Genomic DNA, 17,669 nt, shown 5'->3' on the forward strand with positions numbered 1-17,669 from the left:
AGCAGGCCAGAAGTAATCATATTTGGCCATGTTCTTACTGCAGCACCAACACATTTATCATTTAATGTATCTTAATGTATGTGTTTAGTCCTGAAATCAATACACCAGGGAAAGAGCAAGCGTGAGATTAATTTCAATGCAGGAAAAGGTTTTTCCATGACTAAACACATTTAGAGGTTATTAACATTTAACAAGTGCCATTTTCAGGCTGAAATGTGGGCCCTGTTTGGATAAACACTCGATAATGCCACAGGTGGGTGTTTCAGGCGGTTAGATGAGATTTGTTCGGAGGCACCACCTGTCTGCACGGCTCTAATATGGAGATTTGGCGATTGGGTGGAAAGCCACATATCCTGCCATTCGGCCGGGTTGTGACCTCGCTCCTCTGTTCAGCGCTGTTTGTTTGGCACGCTCGCACTGCGCTGGTTTAATCAGAGTGATTGAATATTCATGAGCTCAAAGCCATCATCTTAGGGAGAAGTGGGAAATGCACTCATTCCACTGAGAGACCTGGAGTTCACAAATGCACACACCGGAGACACACATTATAAGCCAATGGCTGTCCTGAGTATCTCATTGTAGAGAAAACCACACACACACACCTTAGAAATACACATAAATCTGCATACAGTCCAGCCCACAAGAGGGTTTTTGTGAATAGCTGTGAAACTGAAGCGTTTTTAACTTGCTTTTGCAGATGCTATCCATCATGTTTGGGCAAAGGATTTATTCATCTCAGCTAAGAGTCACTCTTCTTTCTCTTTTGTACTCTGTTCAACACTTCACCTTGAGGTGCATCACACCTGAATCTCACTATCTCTCTCATACAGTGTGGTGCCTGAATTAACAAGATAAACTTTAAGTGAGATACTTCAAAAAATCAGGTTCACATGAGGAGCGTTGTTGTCATTAGGAGTTTATCTCATCTCTGCCGTACACAATTACCAGTGTTCAAAGAACTGTTAGAAGTTGTTCAGCATGAACAAAGATCGGGTTCTTTCTAATCTTTGTGCAGGGTGGGTTTAGATGAAGGCTCTGGTTTTGGAGAAAGCTAATCCAGAGTTAATCTCTGATAGTGGCTGTTCACCAAGAAAAACATACTGAGCAAGATCTGTTATTTTCACTCATCTAGCCTTGTCTAGACATTTTTCTCATGTGGGCAGCATTTGCTGCAGCAGTGAACTCCTTGTGCTGAGTTTATGTTTAAGATTTTGTCAGCTTACTTTTATCCTAAGAAGATGCTACAGTTCCTTATCGTGATTTTTCACACAATGCAGTCCATAAAATAAGTCCAGCCCACTGTCATTTCATGTTTTCACACAGGTATGGGATGTTGATATGGGAGCTGTATGTGTTAATGAGCATTGTAAACCAGTTGACGTGTGTCCATGTATATTAAAATCAGTAGACTGTCTACTCTGTAATACGCTTTGCTGTAATGATAATGTGAGTGAAAGTGATAGCTATGTGCAATCTGCTGCTTTGCCAAATCTTCAAGGACATGAGGTAGACCAAATGTATTCTAAATCTTTATTGCAGAACACTTGGGAATACGGGATACCCATGGGAAACATTTGAGTACTGCACTGGCACTGGAGTTGTAATATCAGGCACTCGGAGCTGACTGTACTTTCGCAGTCCATAAGTGTTTTGTTCCCCTTGGGCTTGCCTGCTACACAGTCTCAGCCTGGCCTTTTTCCACACTAGCCTAAAGGTCTATTTCAACTAGGAGAAAAGATCCTTGACTCCATGTGAATTCACAACACTTCATTCTAAAATGCCTGTGAAAAATGTACCAAGGCAGAAACGCTGAGCATCTGACACTGAATAAAGGACACGTATTTCCTCCCTCTTTTCATCAGTAACGCTTTGTCATTTACCTAGTCCATTCTTGCCTTTCTCACAACCTGTCTCTCCATTCCTAAGTAATGCATGCCTGTCCCTTTATCTTCTCGCTGTGAAGACATGGCCTCCAGACATTTCCATGTTCAGAGCTAGTGAGGAGAAATGTGCTTAATATGCAGGCAGTGGGCCAGCCATTATGAGCACGGCAGAGAGGTGGCAGCTCAGCGAGCGTATATTTAAAACCAGTTCATTGAGACGGATGACACAATTTCCCACTTATTGCCCTCGGAAAAGCAGCCAGTTTTCCATAATGGCCCTAACCTTCAATCCGTCAGCCCCAACTAAATCTACTGGAATAATTTCCTCATGGATTATGTGTCAGTATTTATAATTTATTAAGTTGCCTATATATGTCGGGCTAAGATTCTCACAGCATCAAACTTCCATCACCTTAATCTTGTTTATATAGACGGAAAAAATATTGTGAGAGTGACAAAAAAAATTAGGCAACTGGTTTTGAATTTAGTAAAGGTGTAAATTTGTAAAAGCACTGGTATTTGAAGGAGTTTCTCTCAAATCTGTATTTAATGGATAAGCACCTCTCTGAAGAGATTAATGATGTTATGTGTTTGAGATGTTGGTTAGTCCAGGACAAGTGCTGGACCGCTCAGCTCCTTCCTGTTTTTAGTAACATAATCTAACCTCCTACCCCCTCCTCATGACTCCTGATGTTAAATCCCCAATAAGCAGCCTTTGTGAGCTGCTCTCTTGCAGCCTTTCAGGCCTTGATTACGGAACCGGCAGGTATTTCATAGCGGGAAGGGAACTTTCATCACTGTTCTTAATGCGGAGGAGGAAAGGAGCAGGAATAAAGCTGAGCTTAGGCAGAACCAAAAATGACTCGCACTATTCATGTCATCTAATCAGTTCTGTAGTAATCCATTACAAGCAGTATGTGACAGGAATGGATGAGTTTGCTGAAACTCTGACTGTGTGGGTGTGTTGGTTCTCTGTCTGACTGCACACTATCCTTCTTTCTTTCTTTTTTTTTTTTTTTTAACAGATTCCTGTCAGGAGTCCTGACCCCAGACTGGCTCCCCGCTATGAGGATGTGGAGCGTCAGTATGCCTCCCTGCCCAGGTATGCGCACACTATCTGCCCATCTAATAAAACAGGACAGTGATGGAAAGATCAGCAATGAGATATGTGTCTGGGAGGACGAGAGAGAGAAAGAGGGAGTAACTTGTACTAGAGAAAAGGAAAAATGGTGAAGCAAAGAGAAAAGTGTTGGAGGGCAAGAAATTAGACACACAGAGAACCGTGATTAGTCAGAGAAGTGGAGAAAGAATGAAAACAACATGGACAAAAGGGAAGCGGGGAATGTGACAGGGAAAGAGGATCGAAAAACAAGGTTCAAGGAATGACTATGAATGGGAAAGAAAGAAAGAAAGTGGCGAGCCGACGGCCTCTTTCTCTCTCACGCAGTGCTGAGTAATCCTCTTTAAAGCTTATAATTAAATCTGGAGTGTCTGCCTTCTGAGGCCCTCTCCGCCTGGGAATTCACCTGATCTTCTCCAGGGAGACGAGGCGGCAGTGCAACTCGATATCTCACTGCATCTCTGGCCTTGACTCGGGTTACAGTGTTGCTATGTCTTTTACTCCATCTCTCACTCCATCTACACTGATGGGTGTGAAACCCAGCTCAAATGATTAACATCAACCAGTGCAATAATAAATAATAACCAGGGTGAATATGCTTGGGATGACGAAAGTGTCATCTTGGCATTCATGACTCACTGTTGAAATAATAAATGACTGCATCAGTTATAATACAGGGATGAAATCAAGCTACGACGCTTCTATCATTTCAGAAATGTTTCTCGGTTTGCATAATTTACAATGTTTTTTAACGTAGCTAGCTAATATCCCCCAGGGCCCACTTTTAAAGCCATTTTCTCTGTTAAATTTACCTCGTTGCTCCAGTTCCATTATAATGATCTGTGTTTTTATGCCGGCATAATTGCGGTGGGCCTTAGCCACATAGCCCTTCACTAACCCTAGTCTCGATTGTTATTCTAACCCTGACTGCTGAGATCTCCTCTAGCCAGAGCTGAGGTCACTGGTCCCCGCAGGTGGAGGAAGGTTGTTGGCCTGTTAGACCGAACGCGCACTCCTCCATATGTGCCCAATTATAACCATTACCCTAATAATACACACGCTCATTATCCAGGCTACCCGGCCAATCAGAAGAGCTGCGCACCCCTCCACGTCCGAAGATTACTGGATTATCAAGTCAACTTTCCGTTTGATACCGGCTGGGTTTTCATTGGATAGTTGGGGTGATAATTGGGTGATTAATGTGCAGATGGTGGCCTCTCGGGCTGAACTCGGGGTGATGAGGCACAGTGACGCAACTGCTTCCAGTTCCATAGAGTGTAAACCAGTCACCACATCACCTACGCTTTCTCGCACACAATCACTCACTCGCACTCGCATGCTTCTCCCTCTAACTCAGTCTTTACTGTAACCAAACACTTTCCCAGATTTCTTCACCCACTGACCAAGGGTGTGTGTGGGCCAGCATGTGTCTTCATATCTTGGTGGGGACCATAACATTTAGGAATATCTGACAGATTTGCCGTTATGGGGACGTGAGAATGAACAGTGAGGAAACTGTTGTGTTGTTGCTTGGTTGAAACACCCCCCCACCCCCACCCACCCCCAAAAAAAACAATGACTTTGTGTAGCATAGCATAAATTGATTCATTATAATTAATAAACTGAAGGTCCTCACAAGGATAGTAAAGTGATTGTGCGGGTGTGTGTGTGTCTGAGTCCGTGTGTTTGTGTGAGTCCTTGTTTGTTTGTGTAAGTCTCTGTGTGTGTGTGTGAGTCTGTGTGTTTTAGTGTGAGTCTTTGTGTGTGTTTGTGCAAATCTGTGTGTGTGAGAGTCTGTGTGTGTGTCCGTGTGTGTTAGTGTGAGTCTGTGTGTGTGTGTCAGTGTGTCTTAGTGTGAATTTGTGTGTTAGTGTAAGTCTGTGTGTGTTTGTGTGTGTTAGTGTGAGTCTGTGTGTGTGTGTCAGTGTGTCTTAGTGTGAATTTGTGTGTTAGTGTAAGTCTGTGTGTGTGCGCGAGTCCGTGTGTTGTAGTGTGAGTCTGTGTGTTTGTGTAAGTCTCTGTGTATGTGTGTGTGCGAGTCCGTGTGTTTTAGTGTGAGTTTGTGTGTGTTTGTGTAAGTCTCTGTGTATGTGTGTGTGCGAGTCCGTGTGTTTTAGTGTGAGTTTGTGTGTGTTTGTGTAAGTCTCTGTGTATGTGTGTGTGCGAGTCCGTGTGTTTTAGTGTGAGTTTGTGTGTGTTTGTGTAAGCCTCTGTGTGTGTGTGTGTGTGAGTCCATGTGTTTTAGTGTGAGTTTGTGTGTTTGTGTAAGTCTCTGTGTGTGTGTGTGTGTGTGAGTCTGTGTGTTTTAGTGTGTGTCCGTGTGTTAGTGTGAGTCTGTGTGTGTGTGTCAGTGTGTCTTAGTGTGAATCTGTGTGTTAGTGTAAGTCTGTGTGTGTGTTTGTGTGTGTGTGTGTCTGTGTGTGTTAGTGTGAGTCTGTGTGTGTGTGTGTCAGTGTGTCTTAGTGTGAATTTGTGTGTTAGTGTAAGTCTGTGTGTGTGCGCGAGTCCGTGTGTTGTAGTGTGAGTCTGTGTGTGTTTGTGTAAGTCTCTGTGTATGTGTGTGTGCGAGTCCGTGTGTTTTAGTGTGAGTCTGTGTGTGTTTGTGTAAGTCTCTGTGTGTGTGTGTGAGTCCATGTGTTTTAGTGTGAGTCTGTGTGTGTTTGTGTAAGTCTCTGTGTGTGTGTGAGTCCATGTGTTTTAGTGTGAGTCTGTGTGTGTTAGTGTAAGTCTGTGTGTGTGCGCGAGTCCGTGTGTTGTAGTGTGAGTCTGTGTGTGTTTGTGTAAGTCTCTGTGTGTGTGTGTGTGTGTGTGTGTGTGTGAGTCTGTGTGTTTTAGTGTGTGTCCGTGTGTTAGTGTGAGTCTGTGTGTGTGTCAGTGTGTCTTAGTGTGAATCTGTGTGTTAGTGTAAGTCTGTGTGTGTTTGTATAAGTCTGTGTGTGTTTGTGTAAGTCTCTGTGTGTGTGTGAGTCTGTGTGTTTTAGTGTGAGGCTGTGTGTGTTTGTGTAAGTCTCTGTGTGTGAGTCTGTGTGTTTTAGTGTGAGTCTGTGTGTGTTTGTATAAGTCTGTGTGTGTGTATGTGTTTGTGTAAGTCTCTGTGTGTGTGTGAGTCCGTGTGTTTTAGTGTGAGTCTGTGTGTGTTTGTATAAGTCTGTGTCTGCATGTGTTTGTGTAAGTCTGTGTGTGTGTGTGAGTCCGTGTGTTTTAGTGTGAGTCTGTGTGTGTTTGTATAAGTCTGTGTGTGCATGTGTTTGTGTAAGTCTGTGTGTGTGTGTGAGTCCGTGTGTTTTAGTGTGAGTCTGTGTGTGTTTGTATAAGTCTGTGTGTGTGTATGTGTTTGTGTAAGTCTCTGTGTGTGTGTGAGTCTGTGTGTTTTAGTGTGAGTCTGTGTGTGTTTGTATAAGTCTGTGTGTGTGTATGTGTTTGTGTAAGTCTCTGTGTGTGAGTCTGTGTGTTTTAGTGTGAGTCTGTGTGTGTTTGTATAAGTCTGTGTGTGTGTATGTGTTTGTGTAAGTCTCTGTGTGTGTGAGTCTGTGTGTTTTAGTGTGAGTCTGTGTGTGTTTGTATAAGTCTGTGTGTGTGTATGTGTTTGTGTAAGTCTCTGTGTGTGTGAGTCTGTGTGTTTTAGTGTGAGTCTGTGTGTGTTTGTATAAGTCTGTGTGTGTGTATGTGTTTGTGTAAGTCTCTGTGTGTGTGAGTCTGTGTGTTTTAGTGTGAGTCTGTGTGTGTTTGTATAAGTCTGTGTGTGTGTATGTGTTTGTGTAAGTCTCTGTGTGTGTGAGTCTGTGTGTTTTAGTGTGAGTCTGTGTGTGTTTGTATAAGTCTGTGTGTGTGTATGTGTGTGTGTAAGTCTCTGTGTGTGTGAGTCTGTGTGTTTTAGTGTGAGTCTGTGTGTGTTTGTATAAGTCTGTGTGTGTGTATGTGTTTGTGTAAGTCTCTGTGTGTGTGTGAGAGTGGCATTTACCCTGTGAGGTCCCATGTCGTGGACCTGCTGGCCTGCATGCACAGCTTAAACGAGTTTGAAATCTGCTGCTCGGAGATCTTAACTGAGCTTAAGAGACTTGTTGGAGCATTTTTGGGGCGTTTGTTAGTACAGCATTCACATGTCAGTCAGACATACAGGAGAGCTGTCAGATTCACAACTGAAAATGCCAAAAAAGAACTTGTGACAAGAAAAGGGAAAAAAAAAAAGGTTACATTTGACGAGAGCTCTGAAAATAATGCCATATTTCCATTGTTCTGCCTGTTCGATGTTGCCTTGGCAACCAAGCATCCACCATCTGTGCTAGGCTGGACCTCCTCACCCCTTTTTTTCCCACTGTCTCTCTCTTTTTCCTCTTCTTCTCTCTACCAGTGACTGTAAATTTTGCCTCCATTTATATTCTTTTCATCACACACACTGATTGGTCATGGGATTAAATGAACAACAGTCCTGCTTGCAGGTTTGCATAAGAGCAGGTCATCAGATACTGCCATTCATGTATATATCATCCAGCATATCTTCTAATAATTTATCCTTTGTATTCATGAGACCTGTATTTTCTATATTTTTTAATTTCAGAAGAAGGTATGAGGAGTCAATTTCCTCCTAGATATCTACGCCAACACATTAACACTGATGCTGAGGAATAGGTGACTGACTGACAGACATAATACACCTCTGTATAATATTTAAACTAGAACATAATGGGCCATGTCATGTGTAATAACAGTGTTATTACACTCTGTACCCACTCTGACTATTTAAGAAAAAAAAAAATTTCTTTATTATGCCTCCACAGGTTCTCTATTACACATGTGTTTGCAAATCGTCTGTTGCTGCACCTTCTTTTTCTATCTGTCCCTTCATCCATTCATTCATTAAATGCTTCAGCTCAGGCTCATTTTTCCTCCAGCCGCTCCACTTAATCCCACCTTTCCCGCAGGTAGGCTCTGGAAAATAAAGGTGCTCTTTATATCCAATCAGCTGTGAAATCCAGCTCCCTGCTCCAGCCAACTTCTCCTCAATTGCATCAATAAGCACACAGGCGTGAGTTTATTAGAGCAAAGCTCATTTAGTACAGCTCAGCCCACCAGGCATCAAACAGCATCCCATTAGCGTGCCAGGCAGGTAACAGACGGAGAATGTTAGGTTAATGGCGTAATCAAGCACGGGTTAATTTATCGATGGTTTCATTGGCTGCTGTGGTAGTGAACAATCAGTCGTGATTTCAGGCACTGAATGAGTTAGGAGCTTGGCATTTCTTACAGCATTCCAGAGCTGCACTACAAAGCCGTCGGCCTTATTCGACAGGTGCCGACCTTCAGCATTCTTCTGCTGCCTCTCAGAAGGAATTCTCCCTGCGTGGGCAGGTTTTCAGATCAAAAATCCGCAGAGCTATTTCTGCCTGCACAGCAGCACAGACACCGAGACCACTTAACCACCTAATTCATCCTTTTAACCATGCTCTACCTGCCACACACACACACACAGAGGGAGAAATGTGTACATCTTAGTTTTTTTGCTCCTCTATTTTCACCTGTGTGTTTAGTTAAATACCACTGCAGTAATAGATACTTATCATATGTTCTTTTCATTGCCATTAAAACAGACATTAATACTCCTTCAGATTTCCACCCCTCAGCCAGCAGAAAAACACCTCTGGTAGACGGACGTTTCATATATTAGAGCTGACAGCTAAAGCCTATAATGGTAGCGTGAATGTTTTCCTGGTTTTCCTTTCTCCCAAATAAAAACCTGGAATTCTAAATAATCCTGCCGGGATCTGACCTCTTTAAAGCCTCTCTGTTAGAGTCCTGCTGGTGCCTAGTGACTCAGAGAGGTCAGCTCTGTGTGTGTGTGTGGGTAAGGTGCACGGTTCCCGAGGGCAGCTGTGCAAACATTACCCAGCCTAACAGGGTCCAGGGTGTCAATTCAGCAGCCAGGTGCTCTGTAGGAGATTAACACACGACAGCTTTTCCAGACCGTTACCAACATAACAGAACTGGATGAAGAACACTTCGGGAAAGAAAGCGCATAAAAACGCACGGCTCAGACTGACCACGATAAAAATCAGACACTTCTACGGTAATAGAAAACGAACACTTTTTAGCAGAACGTAACTTTATTTACAAAACAGACACACAGAGTCATCTCTCCCACTCACGATGACACTTATCTGGTGTCATGCATGAGATTGCACTTCAGATGTCTTTGTTTTTAATATTCTGTGTGCTGTGTGTTTTCCTGCTACACCGATTCTTTTATCAAACGCATGCTTAAAGGCTATGCTAAAAATATCTATAATATAAACTAAGACATTTTGGGACACCCTAGAGAAGTCAAAAAAGGGCATCAGACAGAGCTGAACCCTGTGTCTGTATTAGAAGAGAGAGGTTTGAGAAGGACACTGAGTTGTGTGTACTGCTCCCTCAGCAGTGCTGGATGATAAAGCCATTTATCTTTCATTACACGTCACTCGAGCTTTATTGCTCTTTTGTTTTGGTCTCTCTGTCGTTAGTGCCTTATCAAGTTGGGTAATGAAATTTCATTCTAAAAGTGAAACTTTGTTACCTGGAGTTTTATGAGTACTTAACTGAGTTAGAAAACCCACATGAGCACTCTCTTCTGGATTGAACTTTGATATGATGAGTTTGTGAATGAGGCGATTGCTCTATTTATTATAACTGAATTGGCTTCATGAGTGTCATCACTGTTTTAAAGTGATGATCAAACTGGCATGTCGCCTTGGCCTTGCTTCATGATATTTGCTCATTTCATGGTGGGGTTTTAAACCACATGCTGCTGCTTATCTTATATATTTTGAAGGAAAGTGGGAAAATTACATTTGGCCACATATTTCAGCAAAATCAACATTTACAGCAGTTGGCAGGAGTAGAACATCTTCATGCTAATTTTAAAGTGGTTATGGTCTAGGAATACTTTAAAGCCTTCTGAGGCCTGCTAGAATGGAGTTGGGAGTTAGTAGAGAGTTTTCTCACTGTATGTGAGGATTTCTTGCTGTTCAGTCTTCCATTAACTGAGCTGTTCTGACAGCTAACACTCCTGTCTGCCTTTATTTACAGCTTCTTTATTTACAGTTGTTATTTCAGACAGTACCGATAGAAGGGGGTTTTCCAAACTGGCCAGAGGCTCTGCAGTGGATTATTGGCCTGCTCTGGACGTGTATGTGTTTGTGCATGAATGCTGCTGTGCATGGTGGTGTAGGATTTTCTCAGCCATAGCTCTGTATCAGAGTTTTTCAGACAGCTGTTTCCCACTGACACTCCAGAAATCCCTCTGCGAATGAGTACCAGCAAATTGGTAACTCTTTGGAATTTCCTCCTAATTTCAGAGGCAGGTGTGAGAAATCCCAAAACAAAAAAAGGATTTTAGCTCCGACACTGACACCCGAATTCCTCCCAGATGCCTGCCATAGCACTCTAGCGCTGATGTATAGGAGTAAATGAGCGACTGACAGACATAATGCTCTCCTGCATGATGTTTAAACATAATGGACTTATTATGTGTAATAAGAGTGTTATTACTCAATCCGCCATTGCAAGATGGCTGTATTAGATCTTCCATTTCCAGTCCTTTCAATCTCAGTCCTAGAAGTCAGATGGGATACGACTATGAGCAATTAACTGGACAAATTTCGCCAATCCCAGGGATTAAATAAAAATGCGAATGAGTGAATCCGTATGCTTCACTTTAACAGGCCAGAACTGAGATTTGTAAATGCTTGAGCTATTTTAGATTAGTGTCAGGGAGAAGGCCAGACATGTCTGGGAATTCACCGAGAGGAGAATAAAGGTTTATTGTAAATGTGCTTGGGTTATTTGCGAGTGTTGTTGAACGCAGTTAGGGCCAGGTGCAGACAGCCGTTGCTTGTGGCAAAGCTGATAATCTTCCACAGTAAAGATATATCTGGCCTCCGCACTCCTCTCCCCTGTATACACGCTTATCAGAGCTGGAGGAAGTTGACATGGCAAGGCCAAGTCCAGTGTGAAGGGGTTATGAAGTAGAGGAGTGTGTGTGTGCGCACATGCAGACGCCCGGCTGTCGTGCTGGATGGGTGGTCAGCACAGAAGAGAGATTAAGGACATGCTGATGATTTTTGAAATGCCTGCTTTCCTGCTCTCCGAGACTACAGCACTGACTAACTCCTCCCGATAATCAACATGCTGCAGCTGAGATGAGCTAAGAAGAGCAGACATCCTGCTAAGGACTCTTAAATATAATGTTCTCCACACTCAGCAGGAGGAACTCAAGATACACGCTTGTGATATGGAGAACATGCATGCTAATTGATACCTTCAGCAGCAGCTTGTTGTGGACATGTGGCAGACACATAAACATGGGAAGGGATCTAGTTTGGATAGTTGGACTAAATTATCCTAGCTCTTTAAAATGTGTCACATGCCTGCACTGATACTGATCCTGAACTTGAGCCATGAGGAAAGATGGCTAAAATTGTTGCAGCTTAGCAAATGCAGCCCAGCTTCTGACTGCATTTCTTTTCTCTATCTTCCTCTCACACATTTAACAGTAATATTTAAAGCCTTGTAAAAGGCACAGAGTGCTGGAATATCCCTGCCCAGGCTTGTGTTACTCAAGAGATTATACCCTAATCAGCCAGATGGACCAAAAATGTCCAAATGTCTTGTTGCCACTGTTTGCAGACAACACACACTCTTTCTACATGGTTGACATGGAAGAGCAATAAAAAAAATGTGTGTGTCAATAAAAATATCTGTTCATCAGAAAAAGTGTCAGGAAAAAAAACATGCTTTGTAATCAAAAAAGGATCCAACCAATCAGCGCGAGGAGGTGTCTCCCTGTCAGTCAGTTTTGTTGTCTCTCAAGTCAAGAAGCTTCTCATTTTCCATCCAGACTTCAGACTTTCTAGTCTAGAGATGGGTCTCTGCTTTAAATGTGAGTTTTTGCCCGGCATCCAGATTGCTGAAAATATTCCTTTATACTTGTCGTACCTTTTAAAGCGCCTTCACCCTGAAGTCAGGACTGTTGCAACAGCAGATAAAGATGCCAGGTTTGGACTGTAGCCCGTTTGCTCTTCTTCTCACCCTCCATCTCTGTATTTCAGCTGTTTGGATTAGAGGTCATTATTGTATTTCCATATCTTCTCTCACTCAGGGTCTATATCTCAGCAGAATGTCTCCTCTTCTGCTCAGCCATCCTGGTGTCTCAAAATTCACTCCATCCCTGCTTAAGCTCTTTTTAATTCATCTGTTGGCACAGGAGCAGGGTAGCTAGTGACTCTCAGGCACACTAATTTTACTTGTCAGGTAAAAATTTCTTCTCGGTAGCTTTTAACGTTCCATATGTCGGTTCTTTCTTACAGAAGAGGTCCAGTGGATCCTGCAGAGTATGCAGCACAGGCTTGGCCTGGGCACAGAGACCCTGCCCTCTATACCACCTCACAGCCAGGCTACCACCCCAACTACCCCCATCGCCCCCTGGACCCTCGGCACAACGACCCAGGCTTTTACCACCCCCAGCCTCCACAGAGGGGTCCCCTGCGCCAGGACGTGCCCCCTTCACCCCCAGTGCCCCTCCGAGGAGCCCGGTACGACACCATGAACCGTGGAGGCTTCCGACACACCAGTCCAGAGCGCTTCGCTTACTCAGACGGACGCCACCCTGACCCGAGGCAGAAGAACGCCATGACTGCAGCCGTTTAAGCACAGCATTGTATATGCTGCCTGGTACGCGACACGTAAAGAACCACACAGCAGCACCGTGTTCATCGTGCTGGTGATGTTCTTGACCTGCAGTTCACTCTGCCTTATCCTGACTGACTTGCTGCCCAAGGCCACATCTTAACAGAATGCAAATAATACATTCCTGTCTCCCTGCCAAGCGAGCATTAATGGAGCTAGACTCAAGAGCTCCTCTTTTTTCTCCAAATCTGTGACTCGAACACAAAGGGAGGGTGAATGCGTACGATCTTCCAAGTCGAGTGAGATCCCCATGGTACAATGCCTAAGTGAGCCGAGGCATGCATGCTTCTCCACATGACAGAAATGTAATCCCGTTCCGCTTTAGTATTCATCGAGTCGATCTAAGTTATACTATATGTTAGTGCTGGTATATTTGTGTTAACCCCTTAAACTCCCAAATTACTATTTCTTTATTAATCCTATTTCATGTTCAGGAACTAAAATGAAAGTGTGAAGATTTTTTAAAGTCTGGACCCACGGATTGGTTTTGGGGATTTTAAGGGGTTAAATCCCAGCATATAATAGACACTTAGTGCACACCTACAGTCCTGAGTCTATTAACTGTCGCTCGGTGACCCTCTGCCTTTACCCTTTAAATCGTTTTCTTTTCTGCATGTTGCAATTACACAGCCACTCTGCAACATTTACACTAGGACATTTATTATTATCATCCATAACCACGCTATTCATATGCAGCTATTAAAGGAGACACCTACGAATAACATCATTTAGAACCACTGACACCGAAAAGATCCTTTTCTTATATCTTAAAAGGCTTTTTAATGAAATTTTACACGAGTGAAGGTACTCTCTTCTATCTATTCTGACTGTTGATGAGTTTGTATTGTACGTCTGCCGGAGTGAAGTCATATTAACAAAAAGAAATAAAAAAAAATCGGACGATTAAGGAAGTGGATGTTTTTGTCACGAGAGGAAAAGAAGGATTCACCACTTCAGAAGGATGAGAGGATGATGGAGTTGTTTCTCCGCACTCTTCTCTCAGCAAGCGGCAGCTTTCCATTATTTTTTTTTTTTTTTTTTTTTCCCCCCCTCCTCGTCATACTCGCACCGATATCCTTCACGAGTCTGGCTGCTTCACACTCGCCGTAGCCGCATGTTTTGAATGTATAAGTGACGGACACAGTGGACATTTAGAGAGCAGATGATGGACAAGTTGAATCCTAATAGCTTCATCGTACACATATGTTTCAATATTATTTCCATAACTTGGTATTAATGTCTGTAATAAACAAAAGTGAATGGTAATACTGAACACATACATTTTTACTAACCTCTTTTATAACACTATTAAATATGCATTTAAAATGATTGTCTCTGTTCCAGTGTTTTGATAAATGAAGTATTCTCTGTCGCACCACCATGTTTTCCAGTGACCAATATACAGCTTGATTACAGACTAATTTTGTATCACTCTAATGAAGCTTTAGAACCGGACAATCAGAGTGCTGATCATTTTTTTGTGTAAACTGAGATTTCTGCTGATTTATTGGCTCAGAGCTCTGGCCCCAAAACATACACTGCTTTTATACACAAATCCCTCAACATCACACAGTTAGGGTTACTGGGATTTCTGCTATATTCTCTCTCTCTCTCTCTCTCTCTCTCTCTCTCTCACTCACTCATGCTCTCTCTCTCACGTTCTCTCTATCAATCTATATCTCCCTCTCTCTTTTGCTCTCTCACTCACTCACTCATGCTCGCTCTCTCCCTCTCTCTTTCTTTCTCTTACTCACTCACTCACTCACTCACTCTCTCTCCCTCCCTCTTTCTTTTGCTCACTCACTCTTGCTCGCTCTCTCCCTCTCTCTTTCTCTCACTCACTCTCCTTCTCTCTCTCCCTCTCTCTCTTGCTCTCTCACTCTTGCTCACTCTCCCTCTCTCTTTCTCTCACTCACTCACACTCTCTCTCTCTCTCTCTCAATCTATCTCTTCCTCTCTCTTTTGCTTTTTCTCTTACTCTCTCTCTATCTCTCTTCCTCTCTCTTTTGCTCTTTCTCTTTATCTATCTATCTATCTATCTATCTATCTATCTATCTATCTATCTATCTATCTATCTCTTCTTCTCTCTTTTTCTTTCTCTCACTCTCTTGCTCTCTCTCTCTTTTTGTCTCACACACTCTCTCACTCACCCCCCCCCCCTTTATATTTTTTCTTTCCTCAAACCCAGTTTTACTTTAAAAATTTAGAAAAAATCAAACCCAAAGACAAACCTTCACTGAAACTAATAAAATCCTTTACAAGTTGTTCCTGTGATCAGATTTCAGTGACACAGCTGATCCCGGTCCAGCTCATGGCACACACTGGCATGGCTCATGCAGTCCACACGGCCAGAGAGACCACACAAAGTTGAGAGAGAGCTGAGCCCTGAGGCTTGGGACCATGCAGAAAACTCTGGCACTAGACAGTTAAAGGAGCAGAGTTAGAGCCCTGCCATTAACAACAGCAACAGACACACGGGTTGTGATCAGGAGCCACTCTCACTCTACAACCAACCAGCATTCAACACACACAGCCAGAGGAAATCTGCTGCCCGAGCCTGGGATTGGACCTCCAGAGCTCCACTGGAACCGGCAACCTGAGGACAAACTTATTAAAACTCAAAAAGAAAAATAACATCAAGAGTAAGATGGAGGAAAAGAATAGAGAATGCATAATGAAATAAAAAGCTCAGGTGAGCAGCGGCAGCAAAACCATGCACAGATTGAATACAGTGCACTCCCAACCACACGAAATAGCAGCTCTGACATAGACTTGTGGATAATATTGTGTGTTGGGCAGATTTTCAGTTTGCCAGTGTTATTCGTTGATGGTTTAAAGGCTGCTACGTTCTTCAAAATGAGTGTAGGAAGTGCACACAAACAAGCTTTCTTCTTTGACACCGTGTTGAAATGAGTAACTCCATCCAATGCACTAACTCCAGATTACTCACACGTCAAGTCTGATAACTTCATTTCACCAGGTCTACACACGCCGGCTCCCATACACACAAACACAATTGTAGTGATGGGGGCAATTTCATAGATTCAATTTGGGAGCGTTTTTCACCCAGCTGCAGGTTCGTTTGTAAGCCATAATGAAATTCTTTCTGCTTTTCGTATTTGTTTTTCATTTTTTTTTTATTGTTCTGGTCGGGGTTTTGTGAGGCACAGATTTCATTCCTACTGCCTTTCAGAAAGAGAACTGGTGTAATTACTCCGTCTTCCAGCTTTACCCAGGATCCATCTGGGATGTGTAATTATTACAAGTTATTATTAGGTGAAGTTTTAATTAGCATTGGAGGCCAAAGTAATTGCACTTTTTTTTGTGTTTGATGTGTCTTGTTCGCACACTGTCACGGTTGTCAGGAAGAGAGAGACGGGTGTGTTGTATCGCCGTGACCCACTTTGTGATCAGTCTGCTGAGTGCGTCAGTTTACATGATGGACCTGCTCCGTGTTATTTGCGTCTTTGCACACATCCTGATTCCTGTAATGCATGATTCGCTTGTGCTGTAAATTATGCGAGGTGTTACAGTATCAGTGTTGGAATAACGCTGTTGAATTGTTACACAACTTTGGCACGGAGTATTTGAAATGTATGTGGTCTCACTTTGGAGTGTTTACAACTCAGTCAGTTCTTTTGGCAGTGTGTGTGTGTGTGTGTTATCTGGAACATTCTTCCCGAGCCGTGCGGGGAATGAAGCATCCCTTAGAGAAATGTTAAACTCACTTGGTGGAAATGTACAGTGAATTGGAAGTGTGTGTGTGTGTGTGAGAAAGTGAGTCACAGATCAGATTTATGATGGGTGTGACGGAAAATCTAGACCCGTTTCCTTCCAGCTCTCCATCAGGCTTTAGAGCTTAACATCAGAGTAAAAGAAGGAAATCTGCTGTTTAACACTTTAATTTGTAGCTTAAACGTTAGCTGTGTGTGTGCGTGCGTGCGTGTTCAGATTATAGTTTTAGAAAGCACTATATTTTTCCATAGTATGCACAAACAGTGCCCTAAAAATAATCTGAGTCATGCAGTACACTGTCTCTGAACTGACCTGTGTGTGCTGGGAGCTCTGAAGAAAGCAGTGAGGTCGAGCTGCTGATCCGACTCCAGGTTCAGGGGAGTATGACCTGGTGCTGAGTTCGAGCCGAGCATCTCGGTGAACCTCACACCTGCAGATTTAGACCTCGAGTCACTGCTGAGTATTAAGATTAAGATTAAGTACACACTACCATGCTAAAGTGCACTAGCGCTTAGGCACTGCATATATTGCATTTTGTGTCTCACGGTGCCTGAGAACACCACAGCAGCTGTTTGCTTCCCCTCTCTGACTGACCCGAGATTACAGTAGGGCAGAGAGTGAGGTCTGAGTTCCTCCTTTCAGTGAGCGTGGAACACACAGGCCGTTCTTTTTCTGCTGAAACAAGTGACTACAGGCTGAAATGAAATGTTATTTATTTGCATTTTTAAACAATTATACACACACAATCTATTATAGGGTTGTATTCACCAACAGGACAATCTAACCTTTTTAATTTATTTACCTACTTTCTTACTAACTAACATTTATTATTATTTACTAAAAATTTCTGTCCATTTTTTTTTTTGGACAACATGATTTCAGAGTAATCAGCTTTATAAAGGAATTTTATGAGTAAAAATAAAAAGCAGAACAAATTAATAAAAAAAATCAAATAAATAAACAAACATTAATTAAATAAATATATAAAGAGCAACCCAAAACAAGGTGAACTGTTTTAAATAATAATAATATTAATAATAATAATAATAATAATAATAATAATAATAATAATAATAATAAATAATATAAGTCAAATTAATTTGTTTCTCATATCGGGTTCTCCATTATGATTCTCAGTATTCTGGGATACTTGTTTACTTCATACTAATTTTGTTTAATGATTTTAATTCTTGTAATTATCTCTGCGTTCT

The 17,669-nt window shown here is 42.5% G+C and overlaps 1 protein-coding gene across 5 annotated transcripts in view; it reads left to right on the top strand.

The window, feature by feature from the left end:
• The window catches only part of pard3bb (par-3 family cell polarity regulator beta b), a 268,913-nt gene extending 254,861 nt beyond the window's left edge, over nucleotides 1-14,052 (top strand). For 4 of the 5 annotated variants that reach the window (XM_058392331.1, XM_058392332.1, XM_058392333.1 and 1 more), the window contains 2 exons: nucleotides 2,909-2,985; nucleotides 12,345-14,052. In XM_058392331.1, coding sequence (XP_058248314.1) covers nucleotides 2,909-2,985; nucleotides 12,345-12,684 — 417 coding nt within the window. In that variant the 3' untranslated portion in view covers nucleotides 12,685-14,052. The remainder of the gene's footprint in view (nucleotides 1-2,908; nucleotides 2,986-12,344) is intronic. The other variant, XM_058392335.1, reaches the window with a different exon arrangement.
• Nucleotides 14,053-17,669: the final 3,617 nt, after the last annotated feature.

The sequence above is a fragment of the Hemibagrus wyckioides genome, linkage group LG06, assembly GCF_019097595.1.
Source record: "Hemibagrus wyckioides isolate EC202008001 linkage group LG06, SWU_Hwy_1.0, whole genome shotgun sequence".
In the NCBI taxonomy this organism is placed as follows: domain Eukaryota; kingdom Metazoa; phylum Chordata; class Actinopteri; order Siluriformes; family Bagridae; genus Hemibagrus; species Hemibagrus wyckioides.